We start from the raw sequence: 16,068 nt of genomic DNA on the forward strand, positions 1-16,068 counted from the left end.
TAAATTGAATAAATGGATAAAATTGAAGAAATTGCCAGATGTGGGAGTGCTACTTGATTTTTGAGTGCCAAAAAAGCACCAAAAACAGCCAAATCTTCTGCTCCACCACAGGTCAATATTCAGAAAAATTATTTTCTTATTTTTTTCTCATTATTTTTATTTTCCAATTGTGGTCTTAAAAAGATACAAGAGCAAGAATGACGTACTTCAGAAATGTTATCTCAAATCAAAATAATTCTGTTTATCTTTGAAGACTGATACAGTAAAATGGTAAACTTGAGCTTCCATGTCAGTATGAACTTTGTACTCATCAAATGAGCTGGTCAAGTGATCTCAGACTTGTACTCCTACTCATTCTTAATGAGATGTTTGCTCTTATACTAAAAAGTTTGGTTCACAAAATTATATGGACCCTTATTAACATCATAAAAAAAGTACAAATAGTAAATTGTGCCATATCGAAATCCCTCGTTAAGTTAATGGAAAATAGTCCAATGAATGAAATGATTAAACCTGGATGGAAAGAAAAGTTCTGGGGCTCTGGTACAAAGCCCCATATAAACCGTTCTCATCAATCATCCAGTGACAGTCACCTTTATGTGTGAAACTACCCTGGTGTTTTGAATCAGTTGTGCATCAGCACATATGTACTGAACAGTGAACCCGTTGGCCCGCTACGTGTGGAACATTGTGTTGTAATTGTGCCACCCAGCTGTCTAATTTTAATCCTTCTGCGAATTGATATGATGAAGGAGGACAGATGTTTGTATGTGTGTGTGCAGTATATGGTTATGACTGAAGTGCTGAATTGAAATCTAATGCTTTGTTATGGCTCTCTTGAACACACCACTACACCATCCATCTTTGTAGCTGCCTTTGTCAGGGCGGGGGGTCTTGTGTTCACACACTCGCCATCACACAAAGCTTAATTACTGATAGAAGCCAGTGGTCATGGTTACTTAACGCCAGTGGAGAGTCTGCAGATGGGCCAATCAATCGATCAGACTAATGAAAAGCTGTGAGGGAGAGCTGTCACACAGCTGCTGCCTCAACTCTGTCTGTGTCTGATTGTTGGACAGCTGCCAGTGTTGTGTTAATGTGATAGTATGCAGCGTTCCCTCTCTCACTATGCAGCAGGGACGGTTCTCAGTGACTACAGTGTGTGTGTGGGTGTGTGTGTGTGGGTGTGCTGGGTATTAGACTGAATGCAGGTGCTTCACACTTGGTTATAGTTTTATTTGCATCAAATATACAGCATTTTAGACTGATAGATATCAACCAGACTAATGTTGTGTCTCAATTTGGATACTTTCCTTACACTGTGTATCATATGTACTTACTTGTATAGTGTGTACATTTTGACAGGGTAATGTCTCAAATTGAACATGGCCGTTGTACGCTTACCAGAAAGGTGGTTCTTCTTCTTCTTCTTCTTCTTCTTCTTCTTCTTCAGTATAGTGGTACTTAGCGGGGGAAAAACACATGTATAACTTATCTTTGTATAATGCTGTGTTCAGTTGAGTAACCGCAACCACTGCAGCTTCCCTCCACTTATGCTACAGAGTCAAGATGGGGACAATTGAGGGTGAGAAGAACTTTTTGACTGTTAAGAATAGCCCGGCTCAAGATAAAAAGGGGCCCCGACCGGACAACTTACTTTGCCTTGAGCTGAGAACTATATATATTTTACTGGATAAATGACAATTTAGACTTGCTGGTGGCCCTTGAAGAAAGCATCACCTAAATCATTGAACTTAATCCACTGGGGACCATGAATATATTTTCAAATGGCACAGCATCCATCTGATTGTTGTTGAGATATTTCACTCTGGACCAAAGTGTTGGACTGACTGACTAGTGGCGGGGGTTGCAAATTGCAACTGGCGGCTCACGGAGAATTCACATGCTCCTCAGATGGTCCAATTTCCTGAGTTGAAATGGTTCATTCTAACATAAAAAGAACGGTTCATTATGTAAGGTCTTTATACACCACTGAAAACACAGTTATGTAAATTATATTGCATTTCTGACAATAGATCCTCTTAAATATTACAACCTTTAAAGGGGCTTTTAAAGGAACAATTCAACTCTCCTCTCTTCTCCTTTTGTTGAATGTCATGTTCACAATAGCTTTGATAGGTAAGGCTTTCCCTGAACAAACAGATAAGACCCCAAAACTCCATAAATCAATTGAGTTAACTTGTATTTATTTTGCACACATTTCCTCAGATAAGTTAGCTGTATTTCTCTTTATTTCCAAAACTTGTATACAAGCCAAGATGGTTTCTTGAGGCCCCTTCATTGTAGCTGATAACATCTGGAATTTCCTCTAGGTAGGAGACCCATGGATTTGATCAATCTGCTTTTGAGTCTATGGTCAGTAGACAGAGGAGAAGATGGATGATTTCGGGAAACTAACTGTCTCACCCTGTGAAACTGTGATCTGGTCATGATTGTCCACCCTCGCTTGCTTGGGTTTCACACTCTTACATAACCTTCCCAGAATCAGCTATAACAAAGGGCCAAGGCCATCCATCATGAGCAGAGGCAGTAGTCAGAGAAACAAGTGGCTTTTTTGTCTGTAAGTGGGTGTGATGGAAGAGGCAAAGAGGGTGGATGTCTTTAAGCTCAGCTATTATGTCAGTCCAGCTGAGACCTCTCAGCTGCTTCTTTTTCTTTCACTCATTGGACGGAGAGCTTGGCCTAATGATGCTGGACCACAGGGGAATAATGAAAAGAATTTGATGATTCAGGACCCAAATCCTTACTGGTGCTTTTCAGTTTTTTTTATGTAATCACAATGAGCTACTGTGTGTTCTTCATCTACACCTATGTGTTGACCTTAGAAATGTTTTTAGTTTTCTACCTCGAACATTACATGCATGCGTCTTCCCAGCCACAGCACTTCACTAACTTCTGCAATGACATTCCTTCTGTGCATGGTACAGTAGCTTGCTGTAGGCAGGACCGGCATGTTTCAGGAAATGACATGCAATGTGGCCTGATCTGGTCTTCCCTCCGCTGCTCTGTCATTCTGTCCTCACTGTGGGAACCCATGTGGATCTGGCAGTGTTTTCCTGCTGCTGTTATTGTGTGTACTTTATGTCCCAAAGGGTCAGTCAGTCTGTCCTCAGACTCTTCTTATTGAGGTTGCTGTATCTTGGCTGCTTAGGGGGCAGAACTCCACAAAAAGCTGACCGAAACACAGACATTACATTTACTCATTTCCAAAGCAACTTACAATTGCTATATATGTCAGAAGTCACACGCCTCTGGAGCAACTAGGGGTTAAGTGTCTTGCTTATGGACACGTCACAGTGGGGAATTGAACCCAGGTCTCTCACACCAAAGGCATGTGTCTTATCCACTGCCCATCACCTCCCCCCAGACATCTGATATATTATTGCCTCATGATCTTTATATTGCCGATGCCTTAGCAAACAGTTGCTTTTTGATGCGCCCAGCAGACACCAAGCAACGTCCGTTTGGAACGTGTTTCTGGTGACCAGATGACTGTGAGTTCAATAATTACTATTTTTGCGGAGGAAAATATATGGTTATTGGGATGATATATGTTTCACTATATCCAACTTGCTCTGTAGAACTGAGGGTAACTATGTGTGCTCTTCACTACAAGCGATACCTTTCACATGAAGTATAGTCATTTGATCCATTATTCTTTTAAAATTATTGGCTAGTGCAGCTTTAAAGAGTCACCAGACGGAAGGTAATACACTGTAGCTATTTTGAATTGGCAATTCACTAGTCAATTACTTTTCTTGTCTGGCTACTTCTGTCTGTCTAGTTCATATACCAGTCAGTCTAAAGGTATTCTTCATATTGCCATGTATTATTTGATTTACATGCAGAGAAATGTTACTATCCAGCTTTCTAAGAAGGCCTATAACCACTAAATCATAATGACTTTTTCTGCACAGCTGCTCTGCTCCTGTGTTTTCTTTCACCAGCTCAACAGGGACCAAATAATATCTTTGTAGTCTGCTTATTGTTATTATCAAATCGACACCTTCACTGTGATGCTCCTACTCTACAGTGATCCAGTTCACTCTCCAATCAAGCATTTCAGTGGTGTAACTACCAGTGAGGGAGAATCATCACCCTGGTGGTTGGGGTATACAGTATGTATTGTATTAAGAAAAAAACACTTTTGATTTTGCGGTCTCACAGTGTGTTCCGGTACTGCCATTGCCACAGCGGTCTGTGCTGTTCTTTGATCTGTCTGAACTCTTTCTGAGGACCTCATTAAAAACCTCCACATTAAATATAATAGCAGTCGTTACCTGAGCGGGAAAACCGCACTGTCTGGTGTAGAGATTAATGTTAGTGGTGTAGCTATTTTTGCATTGAGATGTCTCGCTGCTGGCTAATGGGATACAAAAAGGCTTCAGCACTGGATTTCCATGTGTTTGTATTGTAAGCCAGGAGAAGTCGGCATTGGGGTGTCCCACCACATAATTAGCTGCCCGCTAACGTAGAAACTCCACGATGAGCCTTTGTGGCCCCACACATGGTCAGCAGGTGGACTAACCTGTCTGCTTAGCAGGAAATATGCTACTTGGTAATGTTGCACACTTGCACCGGTCATGCGCTCAAGTTGCAGTCAGCTTGTGGTCCGCTTGGGAGTGAAGACACGTGATTTATTGTGAGGGCACAGCCGGTGTGAGCATTACAGTATTTGGTCTCTGTTTGTATTGCAGGCTGATATTCTGCGGTCAGAAAGGGATTCTCACAAAAGCCAGCGGATCGTGGAAGAAAAATGGCTGGTGACAACTATGGTGTAAAATGATCGATGATGACCTCTTTAGATGAGATATCCTATTGCCTTATATAGAAAGCCAATGGGACACAGTTAGTGGACTCAAACCCTAAAAACATCACTCGCATGTAATATCAGGGAGGCTGTTTTTGTAGCCATCTATTTTGATCATCTACTTTTATCTACTCTACTGTTTTTCACTGAAGAGACGGTACACCATAAACCTGCCGGGATAAATGAAATTCAGAATATAAAACATGATTAACGGAATAGTTAAACATGTGGGGAAATACACTTATTTGTTCTCTTGTTGAGAGTTAGATGACAATATTGATAACACTCTCATGTCTGTGCAAGCCAGGAGGTGGTTAGCTTAGCATAAAGACCTAAAAACCACAGATGGTCGTCTTTACGACAGGCTAGCTGTTTCCCCTTGTTTTTATACTACTTTAAGCTAGGCTAACTGTTTCCTGGCTACAGCTCCACACTTAACGCACTACGTGAGATTGGTATCTATCGTCTTATTTAACTTTTTATGTGTGTTTCCCAAAATTTCTAATTATTCCTTCAAAAACAACTGTGTTAAGTCCTGCACAATAAATGTCAATGAGAAAGGTCACATTAATAATTACAGGATTTATTAATAATTAATAAATATATTTATTAAATATGGATTAGCAAAAACTGCAATACATATTTACAAAGCCTTAAATAGTCCATCCATCCATCCATCCATCATAAACCGCCTATCCTGTGTAGAGACAGGGTCAAGGGGGAGCTGGAGCCGATCCCAGCTGACAGCGGGTGAAAGATGGGGTAACACCTGTCATGAGTTATGATACTTAGTGCGTAAACCATTTACAACATACTTCAGTCAGCCACCCTTGCTTACGTCTGAAGCATGATTAGTTTTAGTAAGCCGACACTGAGAATGGTTGTTCTGCTTTGACAGAATATGGACCCTTGCAACACAAACTGCATCATCAACAACACCTCTACATTTTATAAACTTTACAAAATAAGAATTTCCTTGAAATTAAAAAAAAAACCCAACTTTTTTTTTTTTTGTTTTTGCCCAAATGAACAATATTACATTTTTTCCTCCCAAAGTATAATGGGTTAATTAAGGTTATGGTTAAGTATTAATGGGTTCATACGGTAGGCAACATGTAATTAAAAATTAAAGCACCAGTGGGATACAATTAAAAAGTGAAATTACATAAATTACACACATTTTAAATAATTTAAAACAGCAATCCAAATAGCTAAGAATTTTCACCAATTTTTTTATATAGTTTAAATATACAACAGGACACTTTAATAAGGGACCTGAAAAACAAGCTGTGGCTCTTACCTCTTTCTTCACATTTGCTAACTTGAAGACTGTCGAGGCAAAAATGTTCTCCAAGTGATGTAAGTAGGCTCCAAGTTCCTGGCAGGTGTTGATCTTCACTATGATCAGTCCATTGAGTTTTTTTGTCCATTATCTTCCTCCGTATGTGCAGCCTGCTCCTCACATAGGCCATGTCTGGAGGGTACCAGTCTTTGGAGCTCCTCTTCCTCACACTTTGATAAGTCGGGGCACCTTCACCATGTCTGTACCTGCACTGGACAGACGGGAAGTTGCAGTGTTCAGGTGACATGGTCGATTCCACTGCCATGGCTTTTCACAAGGAGAAGTAAACCCCTCACACCCGAATTTGTTCTCGCCTGTGTCTGTATGACAGGCAGCGCCGCAGTGTTTGTACAACAGTGTCTGGGGTGGAGTGACAAAATAGTCTTGCTGCAATCCAAGTGCTAAGTGGTCAAAGTCTTCTGTTTACTGAGGATATTGACGCCATCAGCACTCGTATCCTCTATTTCTCAGGTTCATAAGACGTCTGCAAGGGCCAAGGCCCAATAGAATTGCTCTTTACCGCATTGTCTTTCTGACGTCTGTATGTGGGTGTGATGCACCAAACACATCAACATATGGTCATGCAACTATATTATCCTCATAAAAGTGTTGTGAAAATAATGTTTTGTCTTCCCCTTCTTTCATTCAATCGTGTGCAGGATGGAGATTCAGAGTGAGTAGTAGCAGTTTTCAGACATGCTGCAGTTTGGAGCATATATCATGTTAATAATGGCAATAACATAATAAATAAACATTATAAAGTCTGCTGTTTGGCTTGTGTCATCCCCTTTACAATGTGAGACAATTTGAAAGGTCTGACATTAGGTTATTTGTGTCTACTTGTATTTTATCCAGTCCCACAGTCCAAAGACATGCAGGCAAGGTGAAATGGCAACTCTAAATTACCCACGTGTGAAAGAGAGTGTGAATGCTTGTCTATATACTTTCAGTATATTAGCCCCGTGTCAGCAGAGCAACATTAGCATTAATTTTTCCGGCTGCCTGACAAATTTAAATTCTATTTTTCACTTTCCCTTTAGCTCTGTTTTGGTCTCCACCTACTCCTTAGGGAAATATCTTGCATTAGCCGCTAAAAGCTCCTCTGTGTTTATGAACTAGTCACTAACTTTGTTTGTCTGCGGGTCGTGTGTTGTTGGGTTTATCAGAATTTTTGCTGCCTACTGCTCCTGAAAACCAGGTTGAAATTTAAAAGTGAAAAACATTGACTTGGGAATCATATAAAAGTTTTTATAAAGGTACATTTCAAACTGCCATTTAGCCTCAACAGTGGTGTGCAGATGATGATCCCATGAAAGGTTTTTGACAGCACTCCCCTCCTTCCCATCAGTGGAACCTGACTCTCTTCCATTTGGTTTACACTTTTAACTGATCTGTCCCATACAACTTTCTGCAGTAGTATCATGAATCAGAATCAAAATACTTTATTGATACCTGAGGGAAAATGGTTTGTTACAGATACTCTCTTGCACATCAAGGCATAAAAGGAATAGAAATAATAGTAGAAGTTAAGTACAGAATATAAGAAAGTATAAAAATCTAACAATTAATAAATGTGGATATTGACAGTATTTTACAGTATTAACAGAAGTGGAATAATAAATAGCAGGAATGAATAAATGTTGTAATAATAACGAGTGCTGGTACTGTTGAGGTGGAATGGGTTAAAAATACTTAACTGAGTAACCCAAGAAATGAAACTAGACCATTGCACGTTAGTATTACAACAGCGAATATTGCACAATATGTCAGATATTGCACTACCAGGAGCAGTTAATGACTGAGTTAAAGTGTTCTAGTGTCAGACACTTTGACAGAGGAGTTAAAGAGTTTGATGGCCACAGGCAGGAATGACTTGCTGTGGCGCTCTGTGTTGCATTTTGGAGGGATGAGTCTCTCTCTGAAAGTACTCCTGTGTTTGACCAGCACGTCATGGAGTGGGGTGGGAGCCGCTGTCCAAGATGACATGTGGCTTGGACAGCATCCTCTTCTCTGACACCACCGATTATTGAACAAGTAATGTGCTGTTTCATGAGAACTTAAGAAGGCTGTGTCAAAGAAGTGCTCATGCACCATTATGAAGGTGCCACACATCATTACAAGACATTAAAATATGGGAGTAACAGAGTGGGAGTGCAAAGGCATGTGATGACAGTGCCAGGAAAATATTTCATCTATCAAAGATGGATTACAAGTAGTAGCAATGGAGACAGGTTGAGCTCCTTGCCTCTCTTCTCCTCATGCTTGCAGAACCGACTGCACTTGGGAGACAGATATCAGTACATGTAAATCAAGTTGAGAGAAATCTGGCAGAGGAATTGAGGGAGAAGGTACATCTTCAAAGGCAGTCTTAGGAAAAACATTAAGATAACTAAACAATCCATCAGGAATCAGAGAATGTGATGAAAGCGCTGTTTCAGTTTTATTTAGTTTCCCAGAGAGCTTAGTCATGAGCTGTTGCATTGCAGGTATCCTCTGTGTGAACGCCTAAAGTGAAAATTGTAACCATCAGTGTTTTGTTCCTCTTTTACACTGAATGGTGTCTTGTTGCCTGAGGTGAGCCAAGACTCTGTCATGGCCTTTATGACTCTTACCTTTATCAGTCCTGACATCCTGAAGTAGCCGTGGGCTTTTCGGTCTGTAATGAGCGAATATCAAAATAAGTGCATCGTAATCTCATGGTTCCTTCATGGTGAGCGGGTCGATGCGTTGGGGGCGGGGGGGGCATGGACAGATATGGCAAAGGCTTATGAAAGAGGAGCAGAGGAAAATTGGGGGGGGAGGGAGGCCACAATGTTTCCTCCTCCAAAATGTGTTAAGTGAAAGCTCATATAAATCCCCTTGAAGGTGGATTAGCAAAAATATCTTTTCCTCTTAGGTTTCATTCAGACAGGAGCCAGTCCTGAGAAAGGGGTGTCCTTATCTAAACACTGGATGGAATCTTATTAATCAAAGGCAGCAATGCACGAAACACAAGTCTAGGTTTTGGCCTTGTGTAGCATGGTAAAAGTCACTCGCTTTTCACAGTTTCCACCCAAACACTGGAAGCTGGCACCACGTTATAGGAAAGCTCAATTATAATATCAGGTTGGTGTTATTACTGTTGATTATGTGCTTTTGAAGACCCAACGTGCCCCTGAGTTCACTTCCTCTCCTCTTCCCTGGTTGACACGTGCTCTTTGAAATCAGACTCGCCTTGGAGGTTAATGAATCACCGGCCTGGTTCCTTGTTTTAGTTTCACCCTTGCCCTTTGTCACATTGACACACACATACACACTCAGACACATCTGATTTGAGCCTCACATGTGTAGTTTTAGAGATTGCAATGTCCCGTTGGAGTTGGTTCTTTCAATCACGGGCGGCCCTACAAACCAGGAGTGTGTGTTTTTCTAACCCCTGTCATGTTCATTTCAAATAAACTCAAACATTGCCTGAGTTTGTGCATGCTTGTACAGAATCTAACACTCATTAGATCCCAGAGAGGAAAAAGACTCCATGTCTTGGTGTTAAAGTGGGCTCCCTCCATCGACCTATAGTTCACAGGATTCCAGATAACAACCATGTCTCCTAAAAATGATGTTTACATCATGCATCTATCTATCTGTCGATCTATCGATCGGCTAGAACTTTGCACATCAGTGGAGCACTTCTATTCACTAAGGCGTCTCTGTCCGTCTGTCTGCCCTTTTACTGGCTGGGTGTGGCTACACTTTTGACAAATACTCGCATGTCTCAATTAGACGCCAGGTCTGTTATTTTTTATTTTTTTTTGATATTTAAAACCTCTTAAGTCCCTCATGTCGCCCACTTGAGCTAGTTCTAAGCTACGCATACAAATGTTAACTTTTTTGTCAGTATGGACATGCTACACATTGTTAGATCGGCTAAATTCTCCACAATCTAATCATTTAGTTCATTATTTAAGGAAACCATGAGCACCAAAGTATAATTCATTCCGATTTACTGGCATGATATGGTAAACGAGAGACAAAAAAGTGGTGACCCCCTACCTGTTGAAGCTGTCATGAAGTCCAAATATGTGTCCATTCCTTGATTATTTAAGTACTTTTAGTCCATATTGGTATACCGATCAAAGAAATCTTAAAGTTTTTGATATTCACCACCTTGGTTTAGCGTGTTAGGGTACCGTGTAGTGGTGCTGGAAGAAACGTCAGGGGATCACCGGTCATTAGGATTCATCCTATGGGGACGTTGAATGTCCACATAATTTTGTGTCAATAGTTGCTGAGATATTTCTGTCTGGACCGATGTAGTGGACCCATGTGTTTCCACCCTCCTATTGAGAGAAGCTTTAAAGCTAGGGAAAGATCGTGGTCTTGATTAAATATGGAAACGGTGAACGAGACTTGAAGCATGACACAGAATCCTTGACTTTTTCAGTATTTGACCATGATATTTCTCTTCATGTCCTATGGACCTACAAACACTTCTTGTAATGGGGAATTAAAATGTTGCCAGTAAATGTAATCCAGGCAGCAACAATTTGGCTCATACAACACATATTTGACAAAGCAAATCTGTGGTGTATATAAATATATTTCATAGCAGATAGAATTTGCAAATCCAGTCTTCTGCCAGATCCTGATGGTTTAGTCCAGGGTTGTGCAGGATGCTTGACATTGGCACTGGACAGCCAGCTTGTTTGCTTAGGGAAACAAGTTTGATAGATCCCCCTTTTAAGACTCCAGTGAGTGAGAGTTTTAGCTGTCATGCACCATTAGCCTGCAGATCAGTCTCGTTCCAGCATATCTCACGTCTTGAAGGAGGATGGATGCAAACTTCAAAATGACAAGGAAATGGTTGTCAGATTTGTTTGGTGTTAAGACACTAAAAGTGTGTGAGAAAATAAGTTCTGCAGACTGGGGAAAAAAATCTCTTGAGAAAGACACAATCGGTATGTTCATCTCAGATGGGCCTCCATTTAGCCTTGAGCAAGGACATCTGGTCACATAAGTGGTTTTCAGTAGATCTTAGCCGACACACACACACAAGCAAAGCTTCTCTTAATATTCGTATGGTTGACTTATATTTGCTTTACCCCTGTCTTGTAGTTTTGCAACATTTTAATTTTCAGCATCAGTGGCAGAGAGGACACGCTTCAGCGCAACGTTTGTCATGTCAGCAGAGATAAACGTTTTTCATATCAGTTATTTGGTTTCCCATGCTAAATGCATTAAAGCATCTATGGTAAATAGTGTAGAAGACTTTAAATGGTTGAGTCAATCTGAGAAACATATGCTGTATTAAATTTCCAGCAATGTATTTGACCAGTTTCTCACAGGTATAAGATGAGTTTTCACACTCATTCATCTCATTCTACGGAAGTCCTGAGAGGCAAGTGAGAAAAGAAAACTTCTGTCTGATCTAAATAGTTTTCTCTCCTGTGTTTATGACTTAAGAACAAAAAAGAGTTTGCCAGGATAAAACGAGAACAATTTCACGCGAGAGAAAACTATTTAGATCAGACTTAGAAAATGTTTCTCACTTGCCTCCCAGGGCTTCTGTACATTCCTTATTTGCGGACCCCTAACAGGTAACCAGGTGGCTAATTGTAAATAGTCCAGTGTGAAAATTTGGTGTTTCTTAAATTTTATTCATAAAGAGACAGATAAGACAAAATGTTATGTTGTGACCCAACAGCTGCCACATGAGCAACTCCATACCCAACAAAAATGTGCACGTACATAATAATCTTGGTCATCCGAGGAGGCTTTTGCCCACATTTTACTGCAGTGACTTATGTGTTGTTACAGATGCCTCCCCAGTCTAAGTGACTGCAACTAAGCGGTGCTGAGTGTAGGGCTTTAGACCAGATTTGATTTGTCTTATTTAAGAGTCCACTCTGGCTCTTTCCCACACAAAGCTGGTGTATGTTTTTTGCTCCAGTTGCTTAGCTTTTTTTGCCACACAACAAAAAATCTTCAACCCCCTACAATGTGAAGAATCTCAAGTACCCCAAACCCACATCCCCTGCTCTGCTTCGCTCTGCCTTGGCACAAGCCCGGGAGGCAGGCAGTTGACCCGGGTCATTACAGGGTGTTTATGACCCACGGAGAGCAGCTGAGGGCCCCCGCTCTGTCAATTTGTGCATCCTTGAGTATGCGGGGCCCCGCTGTGCTGCTAATGGACCCTATCCAAGATGTCCCTCACTCCCCACCCATCTCCGCGAAGAGGTGGGCTACTATGTCTTCTGATATAAGATCTCTTCGTCTGTGAATTCCTCCGGAGATTCCCCTCATCAAGAGGGATGTGCGGTTTGTAGCACAGACAGACAATGCTGAGTAAATGATTGCAAACAGAAATGGATGTTTTTGTACAATTTACTTACATTTCCCTCCATCACCATTGCTGGTGAAATAGCATTATCTGGTGGAAACACTAGAGTGTGAATAAAAACGAGCTTTTTGCTTCACTGAGCTTGGTTTTAACCTACAGAAGAATCTATACTTCAGTAATAATCAATAAAACATGGTTTTAAAGTACCTTACCTACCTACTTTGAAATGAACTGTGTTGTACAAAGTGTTGTCCAGCCACATCTAAAGGCAAAGGGCTTTTAACCTGTTCTTGCCGTCATACCCTCCCCCGGCTGCATCACACTGCCTCCTGGATCTTATTCCATGAATGCTATGGATTTTGCAAATGCTTGTAGTCAAAAGGTCATGTATTGACCTACAGGACACCTCTGATAGGATCTTTTGTTTTTCAGGTTGCTGTATGGGCCAGTGACGGGGGTGCAGTGTTCATCAGAGAATACACTCTGATTAGACGAGACCACCTTCCAGAAGAGCCTCTCCATGATGTCAGCCAAAAACCAGAAGACCCTGTGAGTGCCTGATCATAAAACACTGCACTTATCGGTGCACTCCGTCAGTGTGCATTTCAAACATAAACTTCAGATCTCACACTTCTCCCCTTTTTATAACTAAAGTCAGAAATAAATTAAAATGTCAGTTAAATCAGGCATTACATCTGTTGTGGTGTGTTTACTTAATGCACACACCAGAGGAGTGAGAAATCAGCCATATTACACCTCAGTAATGAATACAAATGAATGATGATCGTGGGACATTGGGAGTAGAGGCCGGGCTGACCCAGCTTGATGTGAAACAGGGCAGCACATGTAAACACACACTTTCGAGGGTGGGGTGGCTTTTTTGCATCACATTTTTTTTGCTCCCACATTGTCATTACCTTGGCCGAAGCAGCTTTCTTAAGCTGATCTCTCACCCTGATTTTTTATCAAATTAGGTGGGAGGGAGGGTTGAGCTGCTGTTGTTGCAGAAATCGTCGTCCAGCTCGCCTACCTCATCATTCCTTTGTGATGCTATTGGTCCTGGTGCAATTTAAACTGTGATTGTGACAAAAGTTTTTTCTGGTTTACCTACACCTACCCACATATACAGTATGACCTCCTCTGTTGGGTGATAAGTCCATCCTACACACCTTTCACAAGCTTGACTAAATGGCCCTTTTGACCTTAACATATAGAAAATTCAGCAGCCCTCTACACCATTTGAAAACTGATCAAATATAGTGACATTTCTTTTGAAACAGATGATCTGCTTGAACTTGCCATCACACTTTAAAGAAGGATCACAGTTACATGTGCAGGATAGCCTTACAGATCAGTAGCGGGCAGAGGTCATTTTCAGTTTTAAGAGGGGATTAAAGATTCTTCTTAACTTTGCCCTTACTTGTATCTTCAAGTGATTTTTATATATAGATTTGACAGCATTCAGGTCCGTCGTTGCCTTTTACATGCTCTTTTATATCCCAAAGGCAGACTTAATGGAAAAACAATTTAAAAACTATGTTAGAAGTCAAAAATGTAAATGGAGTGGTACAAGATTACAGAACTGTAGTTAGAGACCACAAATAGCTATCTTTACAGCATTTGGATTTCATATTGTAACCAAGCAGTGTGTGATTTATGATGCACTGACCTCAAGCAAATTTTTGAATTTGCATCAGCAAGTGATTTTCAAACCAAACATCACACAAACTGTATTTATATATCCAATCCCACATATTGCATTCATGCCATCCAAGCCTCAGTTGCTCTTTATGTTTTTCGTTTTGCCTGAATTTGATTGGGTTGTTTTTTCCACCAAACACAGGTGGAAATAAGGTGCCTTGGTGGTGTTGCTTGATTCTTTGGGGATCTTTCCCTGTAAATGAAATGGTTCAAGAGTTTGAGAAATAAGAGTTATGTGAGAAGAGCAATACCACTTTTATGTCTGTATAATAAAGCTAGAGTCAGAAGACAGCCAGCTTAAGATAACCTCTCAACAAAATAAACAAATCAGTCAAAGACACACTGAATTTCATTTGTTTAAACTGTACACAAATAGACAAGTTTATAATTTTTCACTTTTTGTACAGACTAAACAAAAAAGATATAAGTTGTTAATTAATTGTAATGTAATATTAATAATTGCTAGTAGAAAAATCCAGTCGTTGTGCTAAGCTAAGCTAACCAGCTGCTGTTTGTAGCCTTATATTTAAGGCTACGCATACAGTAAATGAGAGTGGCATCGTTCTTTTCATTTCCCAAATGTTGAACTCTTCCTTTAATTAATGAGCTGAAGAGATGTAGGGCCTTTGGAGAGAGCCAGGGTCGCCGTTTGTACTTGCTTCCTGGCTAGCTTTAAAGAATAACACTGGGTTTCAACCTTAATATTGTTGTAATCACTTCTCCCTTGATCAGTGTTCTCTGCAGTGTTCACTTCTGTCTCTGTTGCACAGAAGCATGACAGAAAGCTACACTTTAACTTTTAAATCTTCTCTGCCCACATTTTAACATTTTAACCTGTCATTCAAGGTTAGGGCAGGTTAAAATGTGGTTTCTTAAATGGAATTGCCATCCCCTGCTACATGTATGATGCTAACATGTCTTCAGATGGGGAGCCTGCAGACTCCCAGGAGCCATTCTTTTCAACACTTTGTGGATTTGGGTCTTTGTATGCCTGTAGCGCTGTTCTATGTTGAATCTTAGTTCAATATTAAGCTTGATTCTAAGCCAAGACAAACGTCGCTTAATTAGCAAGCAACCCAGGAGGCAGATCTCAGACTCCAAAGTGTATTCGCTTTCTCTTGTTTAACTTTCATGAGTATGTGCCAGGGTCGGTTGGTGGGCAATAAGACTGACCTCCCCAGCACCCTATAGCCTATCCCTCAAGAGGGCCACAGATGAATTGTTCTCTCCAAAGGAAAGTGTTTTTCCTGGCAGCCTCAGCATGAGCTACTTCGATGGAATAGAGCTGTCTTCAACTGCTGGGGCCTAACATACCTTTGTACTGTAGATTAACCCATATTTATTATGTGATGGCAAGCATGTACTGTAGAGCTTCAGCAGTGACAGCAATCATAAACAAATATTAAGTAAGTTTATTGAGTTGAGAAGTTCCTGAATAAAAGTGTGCGGGGGGTCTGATGGCTGAAATTCTGTCTGTCTTTTAACATGACTGAACGAGTAAGTCGGTGAAGATAAACAGAAGAGCTCGTCATAAATCCCGCGCTGACTATGCCCACTCATTGTTTTGGCCATGAATGAATTTTTCCAGCGTGTGAGTTTGATCTGCTGCAGTTTTGAGAGCAGCAACTCACTCAGAAGCTGCAACATATGTTTTTGAAATGGCGACAAACTCTTTCTCTGTTAAGTTTTATCAAATTGTCAGATTTACTTAACTGTGGGGAGATAACTAATGTGTAATGGTTCATCTCTGTTAAACTGAAACTTTAAAGGTTAAAGTGGAGATTAAAACCCAGTCTCTCCAGGTGGCAGCTACAGCTCATCCTTAGGGTGACTGAGTGAGAAAGAGAAAAACAAAGGACGACAGAAGTGTTGTAAATG

General features: G+C 40.7%; 1 protein-coding gene across 1 annotated transcript in view; it reads left to right on the forward strand.

Moving 5' to 3' along the window:
- LOC123981051 (ADAMTS-like protein 1) overlaps positions 1–16,068 on the forward strand; it is an 80,793-nt gene that overhangs the window by 23,025 nt on the left and 41,700 nt on the right. The window contains exon 2 of the mRNA XM_046065663.1: positions 12,922–13,038. Within this exon, the coding sequence (XP_045921619.1) occupies positions 12,922–13,038 (117 nt within the window). The remainder of the gene's footprint in view (positions 1–12,921; positions 13,039–16,068) is intronic.

Source organism: Micropterus dolomieu, linkage group LG12 (assembly GCF_021292245.1).
Source record: "Micropterus dolomieu isolate WLL.071019.BEF.003 ecotype Adirondacks linkage group LG12, ASM2129224v1, whole genome shotgun sequence".
NCBI classification, from domain to species: domain Eukaryota; kingdom Metazoa; phylum Chordata; class Actinopteri; order Centrarchiformes; family Centrarchidae; genus Micropterus; species Micropterus dolomieu.